This window comes from Haemaphysalis longicornis, unplaced genomic scaffold (assembly GCF_048455015.1).
Source record: "Haemaphysalis longicornis isolate Haplotype H1 unplaced genomic scaffold, Haemaphysalis longicornis Haplotype H1 scaffold_8, whole genome shotgun sequence".
Taxonomy (NCBI): domain Eukaryota; kingdom Metazoa; phylum Arthropoda; class Arachnida; order Ixodida; family Ixodidae; genus Haemaphysalis; species Haemaphysalis longicornis.
The window spans coordinates 173,669,225-173,694,183 of record NW_027526445.1 but is presented as its reverse complement, the minus strand read 5'-3'; the positions used below and the strand labels follow the sequence as shown (position 1 = coordinate 173,694,183).

General features: G+C 51.3%; 2 protein-coding genes across 2 annotated transcripts; one reads left to right on the top strand and one right to left on the bottom strand.

Moving 5' to 3' along the window:
• Positions 1 to 1,698: 1,698 nt before the first annotated feature.
• On the top strand, positions 1,699 to 22,217 carry Scat (VPS54 subunit of GARP complex scat). The gene is made up of 8 exons (XM_077681386.1): positions 1,699 to 3,047; positions 3,840 to 4,340; positions 6,804 to 6,853; positions 8,667 to 9,031; positions 10,451 to 10,572; positions 19,152 to 19,232; positions 20,161 to 20,363; positions 21,517 to 22,217. Exons 1-8 carry the CDS (start codon positions 1,890 to 1,892, stop codon positions 21,653 to 21,655), a joined length of 2,619 nt encoding a protein of 872 aa, XP_077537512.1. The 5' UTR covers positions 1,699 to 1,889; the 3' UTR covers positions 21,656 to 22,217.
• On the bottom strand, positions 21,597 to 24,689 carry Yif1 (Yip1d-interacting factor 1). Its single transcript, XM_077681387.1, has 6 exons — positions 24,501 to 24,689; positions 24,208 to 24,404; positions 24,042 to 24,146; positions 23,899 to 23,977; positions 21,848 to 22,155; positions 21,597 to 21,770 (listed from the first exon to the last, which is right to left on the bottom strand). The coding sequence occupies exons 1-6, from the start codon at positions 24,526 to 24,528 to the stop codon at positions 21,615 to 21,617; spliced, it is 873 nt and encodes a 290-aa protein (XP_077537513.1). The 5' UTR covers positions 24,529 to 24,689; the 3' UTR covers positions 21,597 to 21,614.
• Positions 24,690 to 24,959: the final 270 nt, after the last annotated feature.

The following is a 24,959-nucleotide window of genomic DNA, read 5'->3' as shown; positions in this document are numbered from 1 at the left end:
TGGGATGAATTGTGGCTGCTGTCATTTCCTTCTTCAGGTGCCGGTAGCCTCTCCTTCGCCATCGCAGCTGTGAAGCTTTGTAGTTCACATTGCTTTTCATTGTGACATTATCTGGTCGCTTGCGCGCACTTGTCGCAATGGGCTGTTTTGCCTCCTCGGCCCAATCGCAGCCCTTTTTTTTTCGGGACATATGATTTACACCAACCTTACTAACGAGAGACCGCAGGACATTTCCATGAAGTAGGTTTAATGAGAACAGACTAGCAGAAAAAACTAGAGTGCTGTGCGCTCCACGAGGCAAGGATTCTTCTTCCTCACTTCCATTGTGCCTTGTATGGGAGATCCACTGATGATGATCTTGAACTGGCCTAGATGGGAACAGTATACAGCTGGCCACAGAGTTAGCCCTCGCCTGGGATGTGACACCTCTTCCATCTCTTCTGTCTCGCACAGGTTTCTCTTTCGTGCCCATCTAGTAGTGCCATGTGACGTGATTGCCTGGGTTAAGCAACAATTGTGAGCATAATCACTGGAAAATAGAGGGTTTCGTCTGTGTTGACACAGCTGCAGGTGAGGTCCGGTTAGTGTTGGGGAATTAAAAACCAATAAAAAATGGAAGATCAGGAAATTTTTAGTGTGTCATTTAGTGAGTGGCTTGGGTCATTAAAAAATCCTGCAGAAGCAAATTGCGGGCAACAACAACAGCAAAAAATAGTCTTGTTAGCATACAGTTATGTAAAAACAAGTTGAGGTTTGCAAAAAAATCTGCTTTGAAAGATTAAAACCTCGTGCTACACCAATTAGAACACCATCACCATGCCCCAGAGAACGATTACATTTAAACACTGAATACTTTTTGTGCTTTGAGTCGGCGTCTTCCTTGCATAACTTGTAGCCAGACAAAAATCCTCAGCAACAACAGCATTCAAGTTTCTTTATGGAACTCCTCCCTTGGTTTTGTAGTTTAAAAAAATTAGCAGGGTCGGCTTCCCCAAGCCTGTGAACCTTATGCGAGAGCTTGATATTAGTCTTCTGCAATGTCGTTTCTGATTTACTGACACAACACAGTTAAATTATCTTGATGGGCATCAAAGCCAGGTCACGCTTGTTTTCGAGTTCACGATCGAGTGCTGGTAATGTGTTTCATAAAGCTAGGAAGTTCTCTCCATATAATCTTCGTTAATTGGTCCAGCTCAGGTCACAAAGAAGCGACGTCATTATTGTGGAATCACCAGCGCTGAAGGTATGAAAGTGAACGAGTTTGCATGTATTTTTTTTTAACGTTAGTACGCTTCGTCTAGTGCTGGGCGCTGGGCTTAGTGTAGTAAAAGTAGCGTCCTTGTGACGCTGAATGTAAAGAATGTAAACATGAGCTGATTTTTTGCGACCATGACCGGGAGCTTTGTCCATTTCATGTCAGTTTCAAATTCGTCCACTTCGAGCGAGCTCTGAATGGCCGAGAGCAGACGACACGCATATGACGCAACGCAAGCAAGGTGCAGTGTTGAAAGGTTAAGGTCCTCGCAAGTGCGCCATCACTAGTTCAAAATGACGCGAAATTGACGTTCTGACACGGACGGACCCCCTAATTGCGACAAACTCTGCGAAATTAACGTCACGAGACAATCAGCTGTTCCAGCCGAAACAAGAAACCGGAAGCAGTCGAAGTCAGTCCAAGCACGGACCGTAGCCATAAGTGGTCGCAACGCGTCTGTGGATTTGTGGCATCTGTGGCGAATCTTCAGCGGTGCATCTGTTTGGCTAGCATGTCTTGTTCGGGAGGTCGTCGGCCGCCGGGTGCGATCAGCTGGTGTCATGCGGTATGCAGGCCGTGAGCCTGCGGGCCGTGGCATGTTTGCGGAGCGTGTTCCCCTACTAGAGCTCCGGCTATGTCGGACGGAGGGTCGAGGCCCGTCTGGAGGCATTGCCAGCACTGTCCCAAGAAGCGCGCCTTCAAGACGGCCGACGAGTTCCGCACGCACTTGCGCGAGCGTCACTGCACCAAGGAAGGCGGTTCGTTTGTGTGCCGCTACGGCGATCACGACGTGTGCTCGTCGCTGCCGCTCGAAGGCGTCAGCGACGAGGACTACGAGGCGCACGTCTCCAAGCATCACCTGCTTCGCGAGTGGCCGGACGCGGTGGCCGAGGCGCGATGGACCGTGCACCGCTCGGCGCAGAACTTGCCCGCAGTGCTGAACGACCCGCGACGCAGCCGCCGGGAGGCCGATTTCTTCACGCGCACGTGGGGTGACCACTTCACCGAGGCGCCTCCGGCCGGCGGCGACGGCGCGGCCTCGCGCATCACGCGGCGGCTTTTCGAGCCGTACCTGGCGCACTGCGCGCGGTCGCGCCGGCCGCCGCCCTCCGGCGACCCGTCCACGGTCTCCTCGTCCTCCTCATCTTTGGCAGCGGCGGGGGAGCCGCTGTGCCTTCCCGCCGTGTTCCTGGGGCCCGAGCTGCGGCTCGAGGAGCCGGCCGTCTTCGCGCAGGCCATCCCGTGGTCCGCCGGGCCGTCGCGGCTGCTGCAGGAGCGGCTGACACACTACCTGGACGTGGTGGAGGTGCACCTGGCGCGCCAGGTGTCCCTGCGGTCGGGCGCCTTCTTCCAGGCGGTGCGCTCGCACGACACCCTGGCCGAGCGGCTGTCCGGCTGCCTGGCCGTGGCGGCGGCGCTGCGTGCGCAGCTGGCGCGCGCGCGCGACCAGCTGGCCGGCGGCGGCCTGCAGTTGCTGCGGCTGTGGCGACGCCAGTGCCGGCAGCGCGCCCTGTGCGCCAAGCTGCAGCTGCTGGCCACGCTGCACCAGGCGCAGCCGACCATCCAGCGGCTGCTGGCCAGCGGCGACTTCGCGCGCGCCCTGGACTTCATCGAGGCCAGCCGCGAGATCCTGGCCCTCGAGCTGGCCGGCGTGCAGAGCCTGCGCCACCTGGACGCCCAGCTGGCCGAGCTGGAGCGACACATCGAGCGCAGCATGGCAGCCGACCTGGCCCGGGGCCTGAGCCGCGAGCTCAACCGGCCGCCCGACGACCTCGCACCTCTAGGGCACCAGGTACACCGGTACACCCCATGGCACTGGTCTCTGCACCCGGGGCGACACGCCGTGTGGCCGTTGATACTGGTCGTCCTCATTTATCACTCCTGAATCGTCTGCAGGAATCGTGGGACTCAATCCCATGCTCGATATTTTTCGTATTCCTACGGGACTTCTAATCCGAAAGCAGTCCTCAGACTGCCGCGGACTATCCAGGACTGGTAAATCGAGAGTTTCATGTTGACAAGGCCCACGTTCTCTTGTCACGTCTCTGTTACTGCACTGTATTCTTGCAGACGTAGGCCTGCTTGGCTTTCCAGTTCAGCAGAACCTCGTTAAATCCAGTTGCATTAGTTCTGTCCTGGGCCGATTCAGGTATTGTCACTTGCCCGGAAAGGTGTAGAGTGTTGCCCGCACAAGTTTGGAGAGACGGCATCACTTGTTGATGCAGCGGGCAACAGGAGACCCTGACATCCGTCAGCAGTGTCAAAATCATTGGGTCTCCTCGATTCGTCAGTCCCGGACAGTCTGCGGGCAGTTTGAGGACTGCCTTCAGACCAGAGGTCTAATAGGGAATACTTGGGGGAATCAATTGCCGGATCGCATCTCAGGCAGTCCGCGGACGATCTGTGACTGATAGCCAAGGAGACCCATTGTTTCACAGTCTGGTGCAGCGTTCATGGTGCCAGTACACGTGCATGGCATTCCCTACCGCTCCCATGTGAAGAGGCGCTGTTAGTCCTTGCACTTGTCAAAAGGTCATGTGGACTGCAGAGACGGGAAGGGCGGTCTCGGGCGGGGCCGTTGCAGGAGGAAGACTGCCTGGCTTCCCTGGTGGCCGGCATGTTGCGGCTGGGGGTGCGGTCATCCTTTGCCTCGCTGCTGCGGGACGAGGCGTGCACGGCCCTGCGGGCGGCCCTCAAGACCTGCCAGGCGGAGGCCCAGTCTCGGGGGGAGCCCTGGACAGCGCTGCTTGAGCGGGCCCTCACCGCGGCCGAGCGGGTGCTGAGGAGGGCGCACGCACTGGCAGGCTTGCAGCGCCGGGCCCTCGAACTGGCCGCCCTAGGGGAGACGCCCTTGGTCCAGGGGCAGGGCGAGGAGGCGGAGGCGGCCCTGAGGGGGGCCCTGGCTACGCTGGGCGAGCTGGCCCAGGAGCGCTGCGCAAGGCTCGTGCCGGCCGACGCCCACCGGTCGCCGCTGCACACGGGGGCCTTCCCAGGCCTGTGCCAGCGGGCGGACCAGTGCAGTGAACAATGGGCACGGCTCTGTCAGCACCGCAGCCAGGCCCTAGTGCTTGCACTGCGCACACAGGTGCGTGCCAGAAGACACCTTTGCAAGAGTTCCTGGTGGTCCCTAAGGCAGGGTCCCAACCGGTTTATGCTACATGGGGCCTCTGGGGAGTTGTGCAACTGGAGTACTCTGAGTAACTCTGGCTCTGCTGCTCACTCGGGCAGCATTGTAGTGGCGCTGTGCAGCAGTAGGGTGGAAAAGCATCGCTCTGTGGTGTTATAAATGGCCGTCCTCTTGAGGAAGTTCACGTACCACTGGCCAATGTATCATAGGACTGGAGTGCTGGCCTGGGCCTGTTGGTAGGACGTGGCAAATAATGGAAGTGCTAACACAGCAAAGACAAGTGTGTGTCTACTCACTTGTCCTTGTTGTGTTAGCGCTTCCATTTGTCTCTGTTTTCACAGATCTGATTCGTTGTCGCAAAGAACCAAATAACCAGTCACTGAGCATTTCTCCTTAATCAACTAACCTCCTGATGGTTTACGTACTTACCAAGCTTTTGGAGGCAAAAGCCTTAGATCTTTACGTTTCAAGAACAAACGTTGTGAGGTACAGAAAATTGGTGGAACAAAAAGTCATACCCAGTTTCACCCAGTGCGAAATCTGCTGAAACAGCGGAGCCATGGATCTTTTGTGTTGGCTCAAACATCAACAGTGCTCGCCCGAGAACTGCTGCACCATTGCTGCACCTCTCTCATAGTGAGAGGGAGAGAACCTGCCCTTGCGAGACCACTGCGCCCTCTACTGGTGGGTCTAGAAACAGGTTTCTGCAAGGCTGCCAGTGGGTGTGGGAACCTGCTCCTACCCCTGCGTGACGCACGACCTTCAGCAGACGGACGAAAAAGATCCACCAACTACAGCTTTTCTGTTAAAAAGTTGGGAGTGAGTGCGAGCTGCTGATCATGCACTGGTAAAGGGATACAGCAGTGCAGGAAAATAATCGGAGGAAGGCTCTGATAAATGGAAACACAGCAAACACGATAAAAGGGAAACAGCAGCACAAAAGCAGGGTAGTCTGCTGCTGCATGTGCAGTACGAGTTGCCTGGAGAGGTGAAGGCACCGATGGGGGTGAACACAGCAAGCAGAACCAGCTTTGGAAGCTTATATCCAGGGGACGTGTTAAAGGGACCCTGCAACACTTTTTTCAACTTTTTTGGAAATCTTAAATGCTTGCAGAATGTAGTCAACCAACACATCCAGTACTGAGATTGAGGGGTTGCAAGGTACCTCAGCCAAAAATTACTGCTATGTGCCCATCAGATAACTTAGAAACTTGCTGAAAAGAGTTTTCTCTCTTTTCCGATCTTAACGTTGTTCTAACCGTGGAATTGTGTCATTACAGCGATGTAGTGACTATTGGCTGTGGCTATTGTGTAGCGGCTATGGGATGGCTTTCCTCCAGTTGCAGCAATGAGCACAATCGGTAGGCACTTAAAAAAAAACGCCACAAGAGCAAGGCAGAAACGGAAAGCATCGTATCTGCTGCGACGAGCAAATCGCGTAGTGCCGCTCCGTGCTGGCAATAGCTGTAGCTTTGGCAGTGCTTCCAGACGTGAAGGAAAGAGTGGAAGCATTTATCGGACGTGTTGCAGTCCCTTTAAGTGATGACCGGCGCAGCTGCCGCACAGAACAACGGAAAGTTCAACAGAATATCCAACTGCACTTTTTGCCTTGCATTTGAAATTTCCAAGCACGACCCCCGTGGTTTTTTGTTTTGTTTTTTTTTTTTTTTTTTTTTTTTAATACCATTCCAGGACAGTTGTGCAGCGAAAGCAGGGGGGCACAACAGCTGGTGCAGCGAAAATGGAGATATAGTTGACGAGGGTTGTAATCAATGTGCATTCATTGATCCCACCTTGTTACGTTTGCTTTTGTTTCCGGGCAAGCAGTCAGTTGGCAGTCATCAGTGTGCCCAATTTCCGAGTGTGTTTCTGATTTCAGCACACGTTAAAGATCCCCAGGTGGTTAAAATTAATTCGGAGCCTTTCACTATGGTGCGCCTCATCGCCTGCGTTGCATCAGCGTGTTAAACCCCAGAATGAATCAAATCAATCAACCTTGTGTGTTTCCACAGGCTGTCCTGCCTGGGTCTGCCCTGACTTGCTCTGTTTCACATCGTGTCATGGCGCTCTTTGCCTCCCATTCAAAATGCCTTCCCGGGGGCGGAGTTCTCAGTTTTGTCCATTTCATGTCCACTTCAAAGTGTCCGTTTCAAGCAAGCCCTGATTGGCTGAAAGCAGACGACCCAGATGTGATGCAACATGTGCAGGGCGGGGCGTCGGTTTCTCTGCTGCACGTCATTGGTCAGAGGCCTTGCAAGTGGAACAACATCACAATTGAAATGATGTTTCTGAAAGGGACACAACTCGGAATTCTGCCCCCATGATCATTCTATTGCCCAGCCGTGCCTTGATCATCCCATGCAGCGTCCGGGCAGGACATGCCGGCAGTAAACCTGCATGTGTGGCTCGCTTGCGACGCAGGCGGACCGGTTTGTGAGCTGTTTCCATGAGGAGCACAAGGCCAAGCTTGGGTAAGAACCATCATGCCCGCTGTAGCAACCAGGGCGATATTCTTTCCCAAGATAGGTAGTGCAAGCCAAGCCTGACCCTTCCAGTGCTATGCAAAACGTTAATTGGATGTGTTGAAATGCCGCCTCCCACATCTGAACCGACCTGACAGATACCAAACCATTTTTATTAATGACAAGAATGCAGAGAGCTAAGCTAAGAAAGTGTTTTACACTAAAGAAAATCGCGGGTCTTGGGGAAAATATTGGCACTGCTGGGGCTCGAATCTGCGGCATTCATTTAAAAACTAACAATTCTACCCCTAGGCTAACGAGACAGAACAGCAGAGCTCTTTTAGCAGTTGCATGAAAGATTACCGTAAAGTTCCGAAAGAACGCCCACTCCCAAAACATCGCCCACGCCCCTTTAGGGGTGAAATAAAAGACCCTAAACATCGCCCACCCCCTAAAACTGATGTCGTTAGCGCCAATAAGTGAACAAAAATAAGCGTGAATCCTCTATTTATGTGTTGATGCAGTCACTTACTTGTCCTTTTCGCACTTGACGCGAAAGTTCGCCCATGTCGTATTCTTTTTCCATGTTTCCGCAATTTTGGTTGGCAATGCGGCCACTTTTTTGTAGTTTTTCATGCCTGATGCAAAAGATCGCTCATCCCGTATGTTTCACTCGATATCTCCATATTTTGGGTGGGCGTTCTTTTGCAACTTTACGGCAGAAGGAGTGTTGGAAGTGGACCAGTGTAGATGGTGTTGGGTACATACATACAACTTTATTTAACGATAAATTTCACTGTACATTTCGTGCCCGCAGAAGCGCAAATCGCTTGTGCAAATGCACTCATAAAATGCCGGGCTTGTACCCACAGCAGTCCTGGGCAGTAACTAGTTACTTTTTTCAGTAACTTATAACTGTAACCAGTTACTTTTACGTTGGAGTAACTTGTCACTGTTATACTGTTACATTTTTACAAGTAAGTGCTACTGAAAATACCGTTACAGTTACTTGCTTTTTTATAAAAAATATCCAACAGCAACACTCATGAAGGTCGATGTACAGTTCTTGCTCTCCACTTTTTCACCTTTATACAACACAGCTCCCCTCACAGTTTAGGAGAGGAGGTCGTGAAAAGAATTATCTTCCTTGCAGAAGACCGAGGTCGGAGGTCGGTTTACGAGGTGATTTCTTAAATCTGTACCATCGTCATGAGGGGATCAGAAACAAGAAAAAAAAAACAAGAAACTGACAATTAGTCTTGCAAAAAGGGGGAAGCTCAAGGATGCCAATTTTGAGAAACAACTTAAGTTACAATAAGTTTTGCAAACCAATTCCCCGAAACTAAGGGTGCGTCAACAAAGAAAAGTTGACGCAAAAAATTTAGGCATGGGAAACGATTCTTGTGGTGGGCTTGAGTGTGCCCTCTTTAGCATTCCCTTTGCTTAGGGTTTTACCACATTTAACTACACGCATGCCTTTGTATTTTTCTACCATATATACTCAGTTATTTGGATTTTGATGCAAACAGAAAAGTAGCTCTGTTACTTTTTCACAGTAACTGTAATAAGTTACTTTTGGGAATTCTGTAACTGTAACAAAGTTACTTTCCTGGCTCAACTTGTTACAGTTACTGTGAAAAAGTAACGATGTTACTTTTTCACAGCAACTGTAACTATAACAAGTTACTTTTGGAAACTGTAACTGTAACAGTTACTTTTCTCGCTCAGGTAAGTGTAACACTGTTACTTTTTGCTAACAACGTGCCCATGAGTGACCCGCAGGGGGACAGGATCTCAAGCGACTGGGTCCCTTTTTTTGCAGCCTGCTGTTGGATGGGGAGGTGTGGACGCGCGTGGAGGTGCCGGCCGAGCTACAGCGAATGGTTGACGAGTTTGCCGCTCCGTCGGACCACGGAAGTGTGACCGGAAAGGCCAGTGCTGCTGCATCTGCACCGCAGCTGTTGCTGGCGTCGGAGGGCTACAGCCTGGCGGGCAGCAGCCTGCTGCTGGTGCGCATGGTGCTGGAGTACTGCGGCTGCGTGCGGCAGCTGCCCGGCGTCGGCCTCAGCCTGGCGGCCAAGCTGCAGGAGCTGCTGCGCCTCTTCAACTCGCGCACCTCCCAGCTCGTGCTGGGCGCGGGCGCCCTGCACCGGCTGGGCCTCAAGACCATCACGGCCGGCATGCTGGGTACGGCCGATGAACGGCTGCCGGACACGTTGCGCACAAACTTGCAGTTGCTCAGTATACACCAGGGGCGGTGTTCTTGTGTTTTTCCTTTTTGAAAAAGTCCGTTTTGTGTCCGTTTTGTTGTGACGTAGTTCCAGTTGTCGGCGGGCTTTTGGTTGACTTTTGCGCAACTTTTCTTGCACACACATTTTAAAGGACTAAACATGTTTTAAACTATCTTTTATGTGTTTATTGTTCTGCCAGGCCAGCGAACCAACAACAAGGTGACGAAAAATTGCCTGCTCCAAGAAACCGCGTCTCATAGCTCCGTCATGCTTGCATGGCGTCACGTGTGGGTGTCCGCTTTTAGCCAATCAGGGCTTGCTCAAAACGGACATTTTTGAAACGGACAAAACATGAGAATACCGCCCCAGTTAAGTACTCCCTTGGCCCCCCTGTTACAGCTTACTAGAAGGTAAAGGTGTCTTTGGGGGAAAAACCAATGGAGAGCGCGGGTCCCTTTTGCGATGAAAAAATTTTATGGAGCCCAGGCGTTTTCCAGAGAATTCCTGTTGCAGCTAGCACCCCCAAAAGTTTTTAAATCAAACTAAGCAGTTATTTGACGGGTTTTATATAACTTTGTATCATGAATTAAAGAAACCAGACTATTAAGGGCAATAAATGAGGATCAATTTAACGAACAAAATTTCTGAAGCCAACTGGTAAGCAGCGGCCGCCAGGGGCGCTGCTTACAACAGGAGCTCCTCAGCAGAAATTTTCATCGCAAAAGGGACCCCCCTAACCGGCCCCGAATGACACACCTCTCTCTTCTAGCACACTGCACCCCTGTGCTTGGGGCAAGCATGGAGCAAGTCGACTAGTCTGCCATCTGTCGACAGGAAGTTGAAGTGGTACCCAAGCGCTTGCGGCTGCTGCTAATCGTAAAAGAAACCCTGTGGAAATGTAGGCAACCATTACCTAATTTAGCGTTCACTGATTTGAAAAGCAAGCTTTATTTACCAAGTTTCCTTATTAAAAGAAGTGTTTAGCAGTGTTTAGTCTGCAGTCTTCTCGGTGCCAATGTGCCAGCACACTTGCCTTTCAGCTCCAACGAAGCAAGGGGGCTCGCACAGCCTGGATTTTCAACCAGAGTTTCGCATCTGTTGTATGTTGAAGAATTCTTGCGCGCTGACCTTGCTCCCTCTCTCCTCCATCATTCTCTCCCTTCCCCACTCTCTCCCCTCTCTATCGCCGTCCCCTCATCTCTCCCTATTGCTCTTTCTCCCCTCTCTTCCTCCCCCTCCCTCCCATCGTTCTCTCCCGCTCTATCTCTCCCTCCCCTCCTCATCTCTCCCTATTGCTCTCTCCCCTCTCTTTCTGTCTCTCCACCTCCTCCTCTCTCTCATCGCTCTCTTCTATTCCCCCCCCCTCCCCCTGCAGCCCTGGCCGCCCGGTGCCTGCAGCTCCTGCTGGCGCTTCTGCCCCGAGTGAAGGCCCACTTTGAGCAGCACCTGGCCGCCACACGAAGGGACACAGCCCGGCACTTCGACGTCATCGCCAAGGTGAAAATCGGGCCATGCCCCCCCCTTTACCCACAGCATTGGCGGCCACATTCGTGGACACATGAAAGGCAATCACGAAAATATGAACCAGAGCACACAAGATTGAAAAATCCTGTTCGTGGAGGTACAATAATGGCCGGCTGTTGCTGTATTTGGAAAGCAGCCACAATTCCCAAACTTTGTTTTTGTAACGAAGCCACGCATCATTTTGACTTCCATGGAAAGGAATTGCGCTATTTGTGTGTTCTGCTTCATATTTTTATGTTTGCGTATCATTTGTCCATCACTGCACAAAGCTGAACACAAGGGTAACTAGGTTACGAACGTTGCGCTGCACGATAGCACTGAACGATAGCGGGCAATCCACTTCGGTGGCTCAGTGGCTAAGGTGTGGTGCTGCTGAGCACGGGGACGCGGGTTCGATGCCGGCCATGATGGCGCTGCTTTCCTGATGGAGGCGACGATCGAAAACGCCCGTGTGTAGAGATTTCGCCGCTCGTTAAAGGCCAACTGCACTCAAAATTTCACTCTCTTGAAAACCCTATTTCCGTATAGTCTGCTTAAAAAGAAAGCAACATGCACAATACAAGAGCTGAAATACGCGCATGGACGCCGCAAGCGGCCAGCAAAAATCGGTGACGTTGAAACCGAAACCGAGGAGAGCGCGGCCATTGCAGTAACGTTGCAGTCGTCCAGCGAGCAGCCGGACGGTCACCAGCTCGGGAGAAAGTCTGCGTGCAAGCTCTGCGCACACACGGGGTAGCAGAGCTCGACCGGTTCTCCAGCTGCGTGGCTGGCCAGAGGAAGAAGCCCCCGTCGGCTGGAACGTCACAGGCGCGTCATGGCTGTTTACGCCATCCGCCGGCAGGTGCAGCGTGGTCTGCGGCGGAGCTTTTTTAAACGCTTCTGACTGATTAACGAGGCGTTTCACGGGGCTACCACCTGTGTCCCAGCTGATTTGGGGGCACTACTACGCATTAAAAATAAATTTGGTCGAGGTGAAATTTGAGTGCAGTTGGCCTTTAAAGATCCCCGGATGGTCAAAATTAATCCGGAGCACTCCACTGTGGCGTGCCTCGCAGCCGAGATGTAGCCTCGGTGCATTAAAGGAGCCATGAAGAGAAAATACAACTTCGTTTAATTTGAAAGAACTAGGATTCAGTATCTCACTCAGCTCCATTACAGCCACAAAAGATGTTTTTGTAACGGAAAAAAAGCAAGAAGTATTTAAAAACTTTCCAATTTTGCGCCACAGTGACGTGTTATGAGCAAGAATGACGTCATTCGGGCCAACAATAAAACAATTTTCAGTGCGTTAACTGCACGTTAGCATTCAAGTGATGCGGTCAAATGGAACTAGAGGCCCCATTACAGACGTTCAGTCATGTGTCGTCGCGACAGGTCAGTTAGGCGGCCGCCAATCGCACAAACAAGGTTCCGTGACATCATAGAAAAGTTGCGGGAAATTGGCTAGGGGGTCGCGACTGCTTCACACGTTTTCTTTAATATCTCCGTTATTTTTTCGAAGATTGCGATGATATTGGTATCATTGTTATCGGGACTAAGCAGTCTTTCTAATAAGCCCAACTTGTATTTTGTCTTCATGGCTCCTTTAAACCCCACAATCATAATCACAATAGCAGACAACGCTTCCCGCTGCACCATAACTGTGGGCGTTTTGGACAGTAAGTGGGTGCAGTCCCTCTTCTCGTTGCGTCGGTGCTAGTGTGAGGTGGCGCGGGCTGAGTGACCGCCTGGCAGGGGCAGGCAACTTGGCCAGCATGGGAGCAGTCGCACAGTTGTGGAGACGCCTGGTTCGTGACTGTGGGAATCTAGGCTCAGAGGGTCAGGCGCCTCTGTGCAGAGAATCGCTAGCTTTTATGGCGACTAAGAGAAGGATGAAGCAGCTTGAGCTTGCCACTGACTGATGATGAGCGCCGATGATGATATCACCAGTGAAGCAGCAATGATGATACTATAAAGGTTTCTACAGTGATGTTATTCTGCACTGCCAGCAATCCAGTTGTGACAACATTGCGGTACAGTGGAACTCCACTGATGCATCTTCTGGACTTGCGACCCACTGCTTACGACACATCACCATCGTACCGGCAAACTCCCCATAGAAACAATGCATTAAAACCACGATGATATGACGCTCTGGTGCACGCGGTCCACTTCATACGACGGACCCTGGTGCAGATAAACTGGCGTTCGCCTCGCCTCAACCTTTCTGTATTCTTAACCCCCGTCTGACGCTGTTTGATGCGCAAAGGTCCGCAGGCAGGCCAGACCACTTGCTGAACAGACAGCGGGCAGGCAGTGGCGAGCGGGAGTTAACCTTCGACGGCTCCAAGTGGCAGCAAAACACCAACGCACCAACGGCGAGAAGTCAACGTCCAGGTGGCTGGCGGACCGCGCATTTGAAGCTTACATCGAGGCAATGAACGCGAAAACCCATACGACGCAACCCCGCAGCGATGACCGAACACCCGCTTTTCTCGCCTGCGTGATCCACATTTCTTCCCCGCTCTCTCCCCCTGTATCTCTGCCCTCTTATTAGCAGTCTTTCACAGCCACGTTGTCACTCCACTCTTGTCTCTGCTAGGGTGCCTCAATGGGCAGACGTGCGTGAATTGAGGCACCCTGTTCTTTGCTACCTTTTTTTCCATCGCCGCCTTGTGCTATCGTTCGTTTCCCTTGGCCTTGGCAGCTTCACGCGCTCTCCTTTTCCCCTCTCAGTTTGCTCGACCACGTTGGCCTTATCTCACGCGCACGAGGTGCCGGGTTTGTGGGCTATAAAATATGTATCGCCGGACGGCACGGGGGTCGCGTAGCGCGCGGTGCATGGCTGGTGGTATCGCGCTGACACCGTGGGAAGTTTTTAGCCCACCCGTCGCGTGAGACTGTCTGCTAGGACGACATTTACCCATGCCCTGTTAGTACGACCATAGAGTTTCATACAATAATAACTAGAAGGGAAACTGGCGCTAATGTCAGCGCGAACATGGCAGCGGCGCTTACGCTTCAATGGGAATGATGTGTAGTTTTGGAACCGGATTGCGTAGGATCGAAACGGACCTCTGGCTGCGCAAATTGTATTTTTTGACAAAAAAATTCTTATTGCCCGATTCTCCGTTTACAAATAACATGGCGAACAAGAAAGTTAGTGGCGAAAAACCGGTTTTGTACGAAAAATGGCGCGTTTAAATAAAAGCAGGCGCGGAGTTGAGGTTTGTGAAGCAGGCTTGTCATTTGCCACCAACTACAGCAGGATGCGGACTTCTTTAAAAACTACCTGTAAAAGTTTCGGCGCTCGTGGTTTGTAATAGGAAGAGAAAAGTTTTGTGCTCATAAAAAAAAAGAAACCAATTACCTTTGGAGAAGTTATTCTTCCCTGAATTAGTAACATTCATCAAGCTGCGTTCCTATCAGCCGCCGGTACTGCTGGTCTACGCCGTAGGAGCCGGCGTTCGTACGGAAGGTGTGGCTGTTCCAAGCGATGCGCAACTGTCGTCAGCTTCGACAAATACATTGCTCTGCCGAATGGTAACCGCCGCAACTCCTAATTCGCAGACAACTTCGCGGCACAGAGCGCCGTCATTTGTGTTTTCGTGCTCGCTGTGCCGGCAATGAATTGATAACCCACTCAATTCGCAACTCTGGTTATAAAACATTCCACTCATGGCGGTGTCAGTGCGCGCGCGGCATGCAGTTCAAAGAGAAACTTATTTTTGATAGCTTCTTCCAACACCCCGCGGCAAGTGCGTTCATGTAAATCCAAAACGAAAACGAAACTGCCTGCAATCCATAGTAACTTCCACAAGCCATCGAGTGCCAATCCGAATCCAGAACTACCCATCACGCCCATTGAGGCGTACGATCGCAGCGCCAGATTTCTCTCCAGTTATTGTATGAAACTCTATGAGTACAACACCCCAGTCGTATGACACTTTCGCGCGGTCCCTTGAAAGTCGTATTATCGGGGTTCCACTGTAGTAAGGTTTATGGGGACTGTGTGAGCAAAGAAAAGTGACCGTGAATTTGGTGCTCTGTAGGGTGTCCGTCCTCACCAGATAAAAGCAGGGTGCAGGGTTGGACGAGTAGATTATCTATGATCACTATTGGCCAGGAGATCGTCCTATAGGTGGCGCCGCTTAAGTTAGGGGGCGCCACGGTCAAATTTCTATAGAGGGGAAACAAACGACAAAAATACATAGGTTTCTATAGGGCACTGGTCGGTCAAACAAGATTCCTTTAATGTACGGGGAAATTATGCGCAGTGGGGCAGTTGAAATCTACGAAATACACATCAGGCATTAGCCTGCAATGCTTTCCGCAGGCGGAAAACCAACGCAAGCTATCGATGTCAAAGCTGAAATTTTGAAGGAACGTTGGACTCGGTCTGTAGTAAACTTCAGCACAGAGTGTTTCAGGCACATCTCAGACGGAAATGAAAATAACAGCGCAGAAATCACCACAGACACGAAAAGTCGACCCAAAAGGCTTTGAAATCATTCGCGGCAGTGAGAAGACAGTGGCTTTTTTAAAGAACAGCTGTTCCCGTGGTGAACACGACAAGCCGCCGAAAGTTTCAAGTTTTTCAATAATTCCCATTGAACGCTCCAGCGCCTTACCGGGCACAAAAGAAGTTTGGCTTTAGGTCACTTTTGATGAACCCTGCGTGTTCGTAGTAAGTTCCATACCTACGAATTGAGTCGCGAGTCAGAGCGGCAATTTATAAGGCCCCGCTTGCGAAGACGATTGATACCCCACACTCCACACTACGCCGAAATGAAACTTGAACACGCCAAAAGCTGCTCTAATAATATTTTTTTTTTTTTTTGCTAGCAACTTTCATTTCAAAACAAGGCCTGCGAGAGTGGTCTAAAAACGCGTTCATTTTATTAAACACGCGTACAAGTAACATCAGCGCCGGCCACCTGCAACGCTCACGCCGCAGGCCACCGTTAAAACAAGCTGATGTTTCCAAGGTGAAAGCGATGCTGAAGAAATGCCAGGATACGGCTCCGCGAACGAACAAAAAAAAAAAAAAAACGAGCACAGCACAATAACACAGAACGATTTCTTTTCAATTTTGCACTTGGTGCGCAACAGTCAGGACCGCGGTACTTGCAGGTAGCAACAGAAAACACGCTCCTTGCGCGGACGACCCGTAATCCGCACAAAATAGGCATCGCTACACGTACCACACACTGTTGTGTGAGTCGGTATCCAATGGTCATTAGACGTCGTCGCACGGAGAGCCAGCAGCGCATATAAGACGGGCGAGCTGACACGCAGACAGTGATGGAACAAGCACAGGTAATTCAAGGGAGACCACGAGATGTACACAGTTTCACAACTCCATGGGGCACACTGCACACCGACACAGACGAGCTAACTCAACGAGCAATAAGCGCCCATTTCCCGCCCAGCCTTAGCACGTCGAGAAAACCAGTACGTTTGAACAACGCGTTGGTTTGAAACAGAAGCTGTCGCCGCGACACGAACACTCATTGGTCTAAACAATCACGCGACCCGTGGCTGTCTGCAAATAAATGCCTACAAAGAAAGCCAAGTTGACGTTGAGGCAGACGATACAGAGGGGGAATCTGGCCACCGCCTCCAGCACCCCCCTCTATTCTTTCCCCAGCACTCTGCGCTTATTGGGTGGTCGGAATCAATACAAACACACAAAAATGCGGGAGGTCACTGCTCTTTTTGTTCCCCTCTCCTGAACGACAGCATGCGAAGTAGAGATGGGCAAAACGGCTCACTTCAGTGAGCGGCTCAGAACGGCTCAGTTCACTGAAGTGAACCGTTTCATTTGAACAGTTCAGCGGTTCATTTAGGTTTGTAACCTGTGTTAAGCATCCATAATCTAAATTATTACTCAATTGTTATTTAGTCATTTATTTTGTAACAACATCCGCTGTATTTGTGCTGAAAAGAATTGGCCTCACCATCATTACAAAAGTTTTTGTGTGTCAGTGGTATTTCAGAATCACTCTCGGTCGATATATAAAGAAGAAAATGCAACTTTTTGTCAACTTTATAACCTCACAAATATGATCTCTACTAGTGAGCTGTGACGCCAGAAAAAATGATTCTGGACATAATACAAGAAACTAATTTTAATATTGTGGTGGTGAACAACACTTTGTTCAGTTTATTCGAAGCGAGGTCGACGGGTCCGCTTTCTGGCAGCGATAATAGATGACGCGAAAGTTGCACACAAGACCCAGCTGGGTCGGCCGATACGCCTCTAATAACTCTACCGGAACGTGCCGACACGACTCCTTCAGAGCCATGCTCAGCACGATTCTCTAATCGAGCGAGCAGCCGCTGAACGTCGGTTCTTAGGAGAGCCGCTCTGCCAAAGAACCGCCGGGAGCCGATAATCGCCGCGGAACTGAGCGGTTGAGAAGATGCGGCTCGTTCCTGACTCGGACAACAGCTGCACACACAAATGTAACTGTAGTGATTCTAGTGAATTATATGGTCACAGGAGTTTATTTTCTATTACTTTGAAAATACAGACGCAGTTCGTTCACTGCTGCCATTGCAGCATCCCGATCTGTCATTCACCGCCGCCGCCACCGCGGTTCCCAAATGGCGCCTCAGAAGATCCGCTTCGCGATGAGCGGCTCTCGAAAAGAGCGGGAGCCGTTCTTCGGTTCTTCAGTTCAGTAACTGAGCGGAAAGAGCCGGAAGAGCCGAAGAACGGGTCAAAACTGCATCCGGTTCTTCTGACTCGAATTGTCTGCTCCCACGACAGGAGGCGCGCTGGAGGAGTTTGAAAAATTAGCCCCAGCCGGCCCGGCAGTACAGTTGCTTTCCCGCGCCGATAACAGATGGCGCAGAGCGACGGCTCATTTGACCCGGGTCTTCGGTTCTTTCGCTCAGTAACTGAGCGGATTCCGCTCATCGGAAGAGCCGATGAACGGGTCAAAACTGCATCCGGTTCTCCTGGCTCGAATTGTCTGCTCCCACGACAGGGGGCGCTGGAGAAATTTGGAAAATTAGCCCCAGCTGGCCCGGCAGTGGAGTTGCTTTCTCGCGCCGGCAATAGCTGGCGCAGAGAGCGTTGACCCTGCTTTTAGGCTCCGTTGGCTCTTTCTCCATGGTTTGCAGTGCTGTGGCAGTAGTATTAACTCTATGGCTGTGGCTCGCCCCGTTCGACACGGATCACTGAGCGGGCGAGAAGGGTCTCCCTCTCTCCAAAAGAACCGCCGCTCACTTTTACTGAGCCACGGCTCACTCGTTCTTCAAAAAGAGCGGCTCAAAAGAACCGGATCACTCCTGAGCGACGCATCTCTAATGCGAAGGAAGCGCGGGCAGCCGTTAGGGCAGTTCGGTCGGTTCGGTGGCTCTTACATCCGCGCGCGATTAGCGAACTTAGCGGAGCTTTTCATGCGAATATAACCAGGTCAGGGTCGCGCGTATTTGCACGTGTATAGTGTGTGAAAGCCTGTGAAGGTATTATAACTCTGCCGCCTTCAGCGTCTACTGTATGGGACTGCGTTCAGTGGGGGAGACAAATTTTTGCACCTGTCAGGGGACCAGTACACCGACGCGAATGCTGTTTCTTTTCAAACTGGAATTTCATTTGAACTCCGAGAACTAAACAACGTTGGAGACTTTGCTCCTCTGTTTCTTCTTTTAGTAACTTTTCTCGTGCAACAGTTGTACGGATTCTCATAGCCATGGTAAGAATGACTGAGTATGGCAGCTCTCGTAGAGGGACGGCTGAATGTTAGGTAAGTGGGGTTTTAGTTCGGACAAAACGCTGTAAAACAGCGAGCAAAATCTTTTCGGAAAATGTGTGCAGTTTGAGTAATTCTTTCAGATCAACATATGCTCAAAAGTGCTCCCTAGAATTGGATAAATGGCTAAATATCGTTCTCCTGAAATATACGGTACGACTTCGGCCATGTGAAAAAACCTGTGTCGTCTGCTTTGTTTCCCCTCTATTCAGTTTCTCGTAGGCGCCGCTAGGGGCGCCACTCTAAAATCTCCTCTCCAATAGAACGGCTAAGACAAAATTTTACTTGCAAGAGATTTTTATTACAGAAATGTGACATTTATGGACGGAGCACAAGCTTACCTCTTGAACGATGCTGAAACATATTGTCCCAGAAAACGGGAGAAAGCGCGTTTTCTTCTTGCTGTCAAAAACCAGTTTGGTCACAGTTAAAATTTCAAGATTTTACATTGAATTTTTTGCGGCGTAGGAACCTTTGGCGTGGCTTAAAAAATTTTGACAGGGTCGTTACATACACGAAATCAGTGAGTCGAGTAACTAACAGCAACGAAGTGACTCAAAATTGCAAACAGAATGAAGTGAAATTTCCTTTGCCCATCTCCACTGGAAAAATCATCTCGGTCCACGCATTGGCAATGGTTCTCCCAGGCTGCAAGCTCTGAGGTTTTGCTGAAGCATAGATTCTATGGTTTATTTCATAGTGTACTTACTTGCGTATTTAGTGCACCTGTTACATTAGGAGTTAAAAAAAAAAGAATTTTCTTAAAGGGACACTGAAGAACAAGTGTCTTGTTTGTTGCATTTCTCGCAGGAGTATGCAGACCACGTGGCGGAGATCTTTGCCAAGCTGGCCAGCATTGTGAGCAACGTGTTGGACGGGCAGCTGGCAGAGGTGAGCACCCTTAAATTCCCAAATTCCCTGCTGCTACGGTCTACTGAAAGATGAGGTGTGTCGTGTGGGGGGATGAACCAATGTAGAGCACAGGTGGTCCTTTTTTTTGCAAGGGAAAAGTTGTTTGTTTGTAGCGCAGGCGTTCCCTAGAGAACTCGTGTTGCAGCCAGTGTCACCAACAATTTTTCTTGAAACATTGCGCTTTAAACTCTGGAGTTACTTTTAAGGTTCTTTTATAAAACCTTGTGACGTATAATTGAGGAATAAGATTATTTCAGAGGGTCTTACCTGATCACATTTCTATGGGACCTAATTAAGCCCGTGGGTTCGTGACCCACAGGCAAGAACTATTGTGTACCGATACGGAAAGTTTTGCAAATTCATAAAAATGGTCCCAACGACTTAGTTTACTTATTTTATAAACGTATCACTTCTTTACTGAGATAAAAAATAAACAATGGATTTTGGTTTATTTCACTAGGTGGCGCTAGCTGTCGAGTGAAAGTTTTGTGTATTTGTTTCAGTACAGAAGTGACGTATCTTTCAAGTGAGTAAACCAGGTCGTTGTGAACATTGATATGTATTTGCAAATCTTTTCACATTGGTGCACGATGGTTTTTATGTCTGTGGGTCGTTAAGTAGTAATTCCCATAAGTCCCATAGGAACGTGATGAGGTAAGTCCCCCTTTAGCCACTAAATTAAGATAAATTTAAGTCTGGTAACCAGTGGCCACTAGGGGTACTGCTTACCCTAGGAGCTGCTCAGCAGAACTTTTCGTCACAAAATGGTATGGTGTACTAGAAGAGAGAGGTGTGTCATCTGGGACTAATGGGGGGGGGGCATCAGTCCCAGACGACACACCTCTCTCTTCTAGTACACCACACCCACACTCTTCACGAGTGAGGCTGACATGTGCCCCCTACGCAGTGGGAAGTGAAGGCCCCCGTTCCATCGCCGGCCTTCCGAGGGGTGGTGCGACACCTGAGCAAGTTCCACGCTGCGGTGAGCGAGCTGCTGAGCCCCGCAGACGTGGCCACGCTGCTGCAGTCGGTGCACACAGCCTTCCGCGCACACCTGGGACGCCACCTGGCCCGCCTGCAGATCAGCCGCGACGGGGGACCCCAGCACGGGTACGCTACACAGTGGCCACACTCCCTCCCCTGTGATGCGTGCAAGCCCAGCACTTCCCCGGTGCAAGATGCAAAACGCCAAACATGCAGTGCACTCTCTCATCGTCGTCGTCAGCCTGTCTTCGCCCACTGCAGGGCAAAGGCCTCTACCAGGGATTTCCAATTACCCCGGTCCTGTGCTAACTGCGACCAATTCATCCCCGCAGTCTTGTTGATCTCATCTGCCCACCTAACTTTCTGCCGCCCCCTGCCACGCTTGCCTTTTCTAGTGATCTACTATCTCTAAACTGACTGAAAAGGTACCAAACTACTTTCATTTATGAGAAGAATGTGGAGAATCAAGCCAGGACAGCGTTGTACTTTTTAAAAAAATCGCAGGTATTAAAAAAAAGTATCGGCACTGCTGAGGCTCGAACTTAAAGTGTTCACTCCGAATGTAGCAATTCTACCACTAGGCAGGACAGCGGAGCTGTCTTCGCAGTTGCACAAAAAAATGAAGGAAGCTCACTCTAACGCACAAGGTAGCGAAGCTGTACGCAACCTTCGCGACAGTTTAAGTCCACAATTGCAGCCGATGTGCTTCCTCTTTGCTGCAGCAACGACCTTTACTCTATCATTGTGGCTATAAGAGGGAGCTACCCTCATTTTCTTGGAAGTGATAATCGGCGGGCATCACCTTGGAGGGGCGTACGCCATGTCTTTCTCGTTTCGAGCAAGAGTTGCCACGATTATGGCGAGTACTCGCTTTTTTTTTGGGGGGGGGGGGGCCAGTCCTGGCCAATCTCCCAAAAGGGTAAGCTTGGCTTGCAAATGTGTGCCGATGACACTGGGCAGTCTTCGCAAAGCCCGCACACACGAGCGCTTGGAATTTTCTTGGTTTTGTTAGCTGCCGAGCGTGGTCGCTGCGAGGTCCGAGCTCATGTTCACGCGCTCCGGATTTTTCTTGGTATTTTTAACTGCAAACATGAAAAATCACAATTTGCTAAAGAGCTTCGCTCTTAAAAAAGATTAGAAGGAACGCTCTAAGTGAAGCAGTAGATGGCGTGCGCACAGGGAATGTGCACTTGTACCCACAGGGGAATGGAATTGTGCCCTATGGTATGCAGCGGTGTTTGTGGTGCGAGATGCTCACAACCCCCATTCCTTGCCGCAGGCTGGTGACCCAGGAGCTGACCTTCTACTCGGAGCACCTGCGCAGCCTGGGCCTAGTGACGACGACTGGGGAGTCGGGGGGAAGTGTGTGGGGCCAGTTTATTGAGCTGACTGCTGCTGCTGGGCCAGGGGCTGGGTGAGCCAGTAGGCAAACGCGGGCTGGAGGGCGCACAGGGCCAGGAGCAGGTACAGGCCCCGGCGCGAGCCCTCGGCCGACGAACTGCCGGACAGCAGCGACAGCCGCAGCGTGCGCAGCTGCAGGGGAAGAAGGACAGAAGCGGGGTGGTTATTAGGACGGACACTACGAGGGCGGGAACGAAAGACTCGCTCACCAGGAAGAAGTCCAGGGTGAAGCAGCCGTAGGCCAGCACAAGCAGGTAGCCCGGCCGGTAGAGGAGCATGCTGGCCAGCAGGGCAGCAATCATGGCGACGAACTTGTAGCTGGAGAAGGCGACCAGGTCGAGCACGCGCAGGTTGGACCGGATGGAGAGGATGTAGGTGGCCAGCCAGACGGCCAGCACCTCGAGCGTGAGCCACATGAGCGCCGAGCTCGCCTGCAGCCCCAGACGCTCGGGGGTGAACTCGTTGCGCAGGCCCAGCAGGTAGCCCGACAGCAGCACGTACGTCACCACCGCCATGCCTGTTCCAAGGACGACGATGGGGCAGGACAGGACGACAATAAATGCTGTCTATCTCTCTGTCCCCGTCTCCCTTGCAGCTTCACAAAGCACCACAGTGCAGGGGGAATGCGAAGACATCCAGTGGGCGTAGAAAAAATTCCCCCACATTTCCCCGAGGGGGAGAATGTGAAAGTGCGAATGCACGGTTGTCGGCCCGCTTGCGGCGCTTGCGCTCGGCCCCCGCAGCCCACCGCCTCGCCGCCTTCTCTTCCATCGGGTTTGTAGTATCACGTGTACACCACGCAGTTATCAAGCCGCTATAACGCCGCTGAGTCGCCAACGCACGCCGCTGACGACGTAGTTTGAATGTGTTAAAGATATAAGGCGCGTCACTAACACTGATATCACCGTCGCGTCCGTGGCTTGGTCGGTAGAGCGTCGCGCTGCGGCCGCAAAGTCCTCGGATCGAAACCTGGCGCCGGATGCTGTTTCTTTTTTAAATATAGAGGAGCACTGCGGACGCCGCCGCCGGCGGTGGATGGTTTGGGGTCGCTTATAAAGTGCATTCGCACTTAAAAATATACTTTTGGGCGAGTTGGTACTCAACTGTGGGATGCATTACAGAGCGAAAATAGGACTACAAAAGAACATGGTACAAGCACTGCCCCAGGAATGTTCTTAGCTCGTCGTCTGTCTATGCGCTGGAATGCATTACGAGATGCATGTTCTGCCCTCCTGTGTAATACTTTGCGGTAAACGTGGGGTCGCAAATCTTCCCATTAGAAGATAATTCTACTCCTCAAGTCACAAAAAAATGTGTGTGTGAGCCAGACATACACCTGTATCATCTTTGGCAGAAACGTTCCTCTCAAAACAGCTTATCCATGATTGATTAATTGTAGGGTTTAACGCGCCAAAGCAACGCAGGCGATGAGGCGCACTGTAGTGTGGGGCTCCGGATTAATTTTGACCACTTCGGGATCTTTATCGTGCTGAAATCTCGTACACACAGGCGTTTTTGCTTTCCGCCTCCATCACAAAACCAGGCGCTGCAGCCGGGAATCGAACCCGCGCCCTCGTGCTCCAAAACACCTTATCCATGATGTACCCGCCGCGGTGGCTCATTGGCTAAGGCATTGCGCTGCTGAGCACAAGGTTGCGGATTCGATTCCCGGCCGCGGCAGCTGCTTTTCTGATGGAGGCGGAAAGCAAAAACGCCAGTGTGTACGAGATTTCGGCACATGTTAAAGATACCCAGGTGGTCAAAATTAATCCGGAGCCCTCCACTACGGCGCGCCTCATCGCCTGCGTTGCGTCGGCGCGCTAAACCCTACAATCAATCAATTATAAATGATGTATACTACCTGCCCTGTGGATACAATCCCACAGCCCTGCCCTCCGCTAGCAATGGCGCAGCAGCTGTCACCAGTACTAGTAAGAGCCACAGTTCACAGGTACCCTCGGAAGGAGCCCGGTTTGCGCACTTGCACGGACCTTTCCCACTCGTAGAATATAGAGAATCCGCACTCTGCTAGCCGAGTAACTTAAAACAGTGCAAGTCTTGCTTTCATTCAGCGCACTGCTAGCCGTGGCAGCCCAGTTGATCGGACAGCTTGTAAGCATGCTTTAGAACAAGGCGTACTGCTGCAGTGCGCCTTTTAGTGGAATATCGGAGATTCCGCATTCCGGTTTCGCCTGTATTCCGATGCCTCGTATTGCCGGGGAATAATCACGCGTGAAGCGAGAGCAGCGTGCGTATGTACTCGGTATGTACAGGTCCGGGGCGTTGAGGTCGTACCGCGGGGGCACCGGCTCGTCCTGGTCGTACTTGACGGCCCAGTCCTGCAACGAAGTCAAGGTTGCTGCTACTGCCAAGGCCTGGCACATGCCCGCCGCCGCCACTCACCGTGTGCGCGAAAGGGAAAAGCAGCAGCAGAAGTTTGCGGCCCACGTACGACGTGTCGACGGCGAAGTAGTACTTGATCTTGGAGACCGACACGTACCGCTCGATCTGCGCGCATTTCGGCGAGTGAGACACAGGGACTCGCGTTCGGCTCGGCGTACGGTACTACCTTCTGGTGCACCATGTCCTTTCCCTGGCCTGCCAGCGCGGAGCCGTACTGCATTGCCATCGCCGCCATGGGGTCGGGCATCATCGGGTAGCCGCCCGGCATGCCGTACGGAGGCGGGGCGCCGGGCATGGCACCGTGCATGGCACCCGGCATGACCCCGGGAAAGCCGGTGTCCTCGAACAGCTGCGGGCCACCGCCTGCGAGACGCGAATCGTGAGGACGTCGTACCCAGCCTACGACGGCGCACAATGTTGACGTAGCATTGAGCGGAGCGGTGGAAGTGGCGCGCTTACCGTACTGTTGCATCTTCCTTGGGTCCATTGACGCACAGGCACTTGATGTCCGATTCGTTATCCGCGCAGTGAAAATTTACTTGCGTGCGTTACTAGCGGGGAAACGGCAAGAAATCGCTCAACGGACGCCGTTCATTGCGAACCACAGTAGGCCGCCATATTGGCAGGTGACAGTCCTAAAGCGGAAGTTAGACCAACTGGGCATCCGCCACTTATAATAGAATGTTATTTAAACTTCTTTATTATTAAACAAATAAAGCTCCATAGAAGTAATTAGTTATTAGTAATTATTTAAAATATTTTTGCGAAACGAACAAAAATATTTTTATTTTTTTTTTGTTAATTTTGGCTCCGAAAGGGAGAAAACAGCCATATGGTTAGCCAAGCCAAGTAGGAAACAAAATGGTGCTAGTTGTCATGGCGACGCCAAAGACAACACGCGATTGCGAAGACAGATTT